This window comes from Phragmites australis, chromosome 3 (genome assembly GCF_958298935.1).
Source record: "Phragmites australis chromosome 3, lpPhrAust1.1, whole genome shotgun sequence".
Taxonomy (NCBI): Eukaryota; Viridiplantae; Streptophyta; class Magnoliopsida; order Poales; family Poaceae; genus Phragmites; species Phragmites australis.
Window position 1 is genome coordinate 29600968 of NC_084923.1, and position 5167 is coordinate 29606134.

Genomic DNA, 5167 nt, shown 5'->3' on the forward strand with positions numbered 1-5167 from the left:
AGGCTTGCTTAACAACTCCGGATATTGCGGACCTGAATCTACGAGACTCCAAGAGATCATGAAGACATACTAGGAAGGTCCCGATCGAGTTATCCGACTCGAGTATTACAATTATCTGGGCTAGTATCTTGGCTAATAAGATGAAGAACTCCCTATCGACTACGGTCAGAACTAAAGCGGTGCCAGTACTCCTTTATAATGCGGGGACCCTGGCCCTTAGAGAGAGGGAGGGACGAATACTCAACTTGACGGAAGCAACTCCAAGACCCTAGCAATCGGAGATACTCGGCGACTTCAACCCTTCAACTCTAGATTAGTCTAGATCCAATCCCCTCTATTGTAATAGGTCTAGCCACATTGCTTGTACTCGAGATAATCCATATACAACATCATCCATACATGATGTAGGATATTACTCTAACTGAGGATCCGAACCTGTCTACATCACGTGTCTTGTTTCCTCCTCGAAGGAAAATGGGATGAACTGGTTCTGTTCTGTCTACTCGGGTTGACCCCACTGTGGACAAGAAAATGAGCTGAGGGGTAAAACAATCCTTGCATGTGGCCTGAGAGGAGAAAGGAAAATGAAATCAATTAAAAATTGCATAATGGCATGGAAAACAAGGCTTCAACGTTTTTTTTTTGTCGAAGCAAATGTTTAGAGTGGCAACTAATCGAAGCCCACTCTTTGAAGCGGCAAAAGATCAAATTTGTCATGAGCAGAGGTGTTCACGAATTCCAATCTAGAAGGTTAAATTCACACAGCAGGAAGAAAAACCTAACCAGCTTCTCAAGAACTGGGTGATATTACCAAGCTCTCACCAACTCAAACAAGGTGCAAACCCTAGCTAGCCATCATGGATTTTTGTTTTTCACCATGGCAATATTTCATAAACTCATCATGGTCTACCTCCGTAGAAACAGAGTAACTACATGAAGCAATATTGACCTCTTGTCAACAACAATTGATGCGATAGTAGCGTTTTGATCCACATCATTAGGCCAATCTTATGTAAAGATTCTTTTGTGTTCTCCCTACTTTCCATAAAAGAAATCATGTGTTTTCCTGTATTTTATCAGTCATTATTTCAATTTTCTCATGTTTCGTGGTCCTCATGTCCTCAGTTCTACCGTCTTATTACTATCAAAAATGCATTCGATCAAGGCTCTAAACCTTTTAAGTCAGAGACAAAGTTGATGTCGAGTCCTTGTATTACCTCCATACTCCCTCAATTTCTTATGATAAAGTGCACATATATTGCAAGATTCAAACTCTTCAATCTTTGATCAACAATTAGTCTTACAATATATAGGTTTTGTGTTATAAAAATGGTACCACTAGATTCACACTTTAAAATACTTTGTTATGACTATGATTTTATTGCTACAAATAATATTACTTGAGATCAAAGTTTGGTTTTAAAGACCGTGTCGGATTAAATCGCAACCTATATTTTGAAAGGAAATGAGTACTAATTTACTAAAAGTAATAGTCTCAGCGGTAAACGTCGGTGAAAATGTCGACTGCATGTTGCCAGAGAGATGTGGATGACGGTCAAGCAAACCTTCTTGTGCTACGTACCTTGATTACAAGTCACGGTCACCAAACTCAGCACGGCAGCCTGACTACGGCGTGCTAATTTTTCAGTGGATAGATTGCGTGGACCTGAAGGTACTTATTTTTTAGAAGCAAGCCCCATTGCGTTGCATTTGGTTCCGCTAATCTCACATTCCCCGCTGACCCACATATATAAAACTTGTGCAATGCATGTTCAACGGTCCAAAGAAAGAATGAACTGTTGTTATCTTTATCCATGGAAGTTCATTTCCCTTCCCCTTTTCTTTCTTTGAAGGTAGATTCATCATTCCTTGAACGTGCTTTAACGGCAAGTCGGCAACGCAAGTAATTGCCGTTGTTATCTATTATCTCAGCACCGGTAATTAAACATCAAATTGGGAAATTAGTTAAACACGGAAACAAGCAAGTAGTACACATCCTATTAGACCACCCACGGTGTGATAAGGAAACGATGCTTCAACAGGAGACAGGAGAGGGAAGATCCAGGTATCGATTTTTCCACAGTAGCCCCAGTTGAAAAAAGTTGGTTGCAAAGAAACTAGATGTCCCGATGTCTGGAGATTAAAAAAATAGGACTGACCAGTGTTAGCAGTGTCCCGCCAACAACCAACTCCTCGCGTTTGCAAAGCATAGAAGGGATGTGGCGCGAGGACGGGACAAGATGGAGGAGAAAGGCATCGTTGGCTGCTGCCATCGTCATCGGGGAAGGAGGGCGCGTCCTCGGCCAATGCAGCGGGGGCGACAGTCGTGCTCACCTATCCATGCGGCGTGCGGCCTCTCGGCGCCCCTCCACCGCTCGCTCCTCCCACCCTGCGGCCTGCAGCTCTCTACCATGGCGCCCCGTGCGGGTCTTGCAGCCACGTGACGCCGCATCAGGCTATTCATGGCATCGCCGGAGCGGGAGAAGCAAACGCAGCACCTCGGTGAAGTCGGCTTCGAGATGGCGAAACATTCGTTGATTTGGGCCAAGATTTGTTCTATTTGCGGAACATTTGTTTGATTTGGGGCTGGATTGGATCAATTTGATGTCGGATTGCATCTGGTTCTACATTGAGTGGATTTGGGGAGAACAGGCACAGAGAGAAGAGGCACCATGGAAAACAACCACCTGTGGTTGGGAACGAGAGCAGGAACGGGAGGGAAGAAGAGTACTCCCTTTCTGTTTATTTAATTATTATGAGGCACACTCTGAATGCTCTTACACTGGCAGTATTTACATATGAACGCTACACACCACACGCAAGGTTCTTGTCACTCGTCGGTCGCTTAGCACTTAGCATCCAAGCTGAGTCGGAGGAACTGACCAAGTGGCAAGTAGTAGTAACTAGTACTCACTCCATCGCATAGGACAAATTAAACGGCAACGTCTTAACACGTAGCCTCTGACAGCAACGCAGTAGTACATTAGATAACCACAAGGACTAGCAAACATGTCATGAGTGACAGAGACCGGCCACCACAAACTTTACCATCCATCTCATCCGTCGGACGGCCCCGATCTAGCGGTGGTTGCTCCTTGTTTCGTCGCTATAGAGCCTGAAATACATATAATATTTTCGGTGATAATAATGCTAAAGTTCAAATGACATGACTGCAAAGAGATCATTTTCGCGGGTTAGAAAAAATAGAGGAGCTTTTAATATGGTGGCCATGGCCTTATCCGTTTCGACAAACAGTAGCACTCGATCGTACTTATGGATTGGCATGCCACGCGACCTAATCATATTGCGCTAGGTGGCCCCCCCTGTTGCTTTTTGTTTAATGCTAATAAACTAATATGCCAGCCGATCATCTCGATGTCCATAGTAATTTCACTAATTTATCTCGGGTTGTTCAAACAGAAACATTAATCATTCACAGGCAAAGAGCATGCAAGAACCAAGTTTTTGACGCTCTGCAACTTGCAGTGACATCTACACTCCCTGTTTTGTGTTTTGGTGCTATGCTTTGAGCAGAAAATTCTCCTAACCATTCAAAAATGGTAGATCATGTCATTTGAAATAGAAATATTTCTTTTAGACTTAGTGTTTCAAATTAGATTTTAATTAAGATTTTCTCATAAAATATATCATTTATAGCTAAAAATCTGTACAATGTGAAATTATTTTAATTATAAACTAGTTATATAAGTTTTATATCCAAGATATTCTTATAATTTAATTAAATATTAATCAAACTACACAAAATTTAATTTTTCTTTAAAAAAGCTCCTGCACTTTGTGAGCGAGGAGTAGTAATCAAATGATAGGGTCATCTGGCCCGCTCATCATTCTGGAGCTGGTTAATTAACAGCGATCCGATCCGGCTGTACGGATCGAGGAGAGGAGATGCAGATGGGGCGATAAGTACCAGTCGTAGACGGTGGGGGAGTTGGGCTGCGGGCGGTCGAAGAGATCGGCGCCCATGCCCTTGGTTGCCAGGTTGCTCCCCGGGTGGAACACGCTGCGCCACACGTTGTCGTTGGAGCGCGGCGTCATGGACGACGACGACGGAGTCACCGGCGTCGTGGGGGTCGTCGGCATCGACTGCGTCCGCTTGTAGCTCCCACCAGCAGCTCCTCCGTCCTCATCTTAAAACCACACCCAGTCACTCGCATGTCAGTGAACAAACCAACACAAGATGCTCATCTTAGTGATAGTATGCCTCTTAGAACTTAGAAGCTCTGCTTGTGTTAATTTCTTGTGCTATATTGTCACAAATTACAGCGCAATAATTCTATAGTTCTAGTACGAGCAGTTGCGTGCTCGATCTTTAGTTCTATAGTTGCTAGTAGACTACCTTTGTTGATGACAAGAGGGCGGGAGGTGGTGGCCTTGCGGAGCTTCTCGAGGCCGGTCTCCGGATGAGGCCCGGCGACCACGTAGTCCCACAGCTTCTCCAGCATCTTCACCTCTTCTTTCTAGCTCAAGATCTCGTGCACTTCCAAGGTTACTTACTGCTACCGCTGAACGCACCGCACTAGAATGTCCAGGTACAAAGAAAAGTGAGCTACGGGGCCGCTCTTAAATCATCAAGCGAGGAGGGTGGGAATACCGGCAGGTCCGGGTACCGCCATAGGTTAACAGAAGAAGCTGTCACGCTGTAGAAGCCAATGAAGAATGTCTTTATAGGGATATGTTGACGGGGGTGTTTGATTCCTATTTTAAGTATCTTTTTCGCTTAAGTGTGTATCTCATGTTCAGACATTCGAAATTGAGCGTATGAGACTATGTCATCTCTTTTTTTCACCATGCTCTCTCTTGATAACTATTCATTCCGTATGACCGTCCTCTTTTTTATGACCGTCCTCCCCACGATCTTTCCTCCAAGCTGCTCTTCTCGGTCATAGTCTTCCTAGCGCGACTACCCTTTCAGACCATAGTCTTCCCCGCACGGCCACATATACTCCCTATCTCCTCACTCCACACATCCACCTCCTCTATCCCACATCAGCAACCATCCCTCCTAACATTGCTTGTCGTTGCAGTCATCCTCATCCCGTTTGGCCTCGCTTGCCTCTGTACTGCTGGTCATCACCCGTCGCCCACCTAGTTTGCTCCTGCACGTATAAGAACGCAACCAACAGTACCACTAATCTTCAAAATTAAT

General features: G+C 44.5%; 1 protein-coding gene across 1 annotated transcript; it reads right to left on the reverse strand.

The window, feature by feature from the left end:
- Nucleotides 1-2702: 2702 nt before the first annotated feature.
- LOC133912778 (dormancy-associated protein 1) lies at nucleotides 2703-4567 on the reverse strand. Its single transcript, XM_062355687.1, has 3 exons — nucleotides 4358-4567; nucleotides 3929-4148; nucleotides 2703-3115 (listed from the first exon to the last, which is right to left on the reverse strand). Exons 1-3 carry the CDS (start codon nucleotides 4461-4463, stop codon nucleotides 3079-3081), a joined length of 363 nt encoding a protein of 120 aa, XP_062211671.1. The 5' UTR covers nucleotides 4464-4567; the 3' UTR covers nucleotides 2703-3078.
- Between the last annotated feature and the right edge of the window lie 600 nt (nucleotides 4568-5167).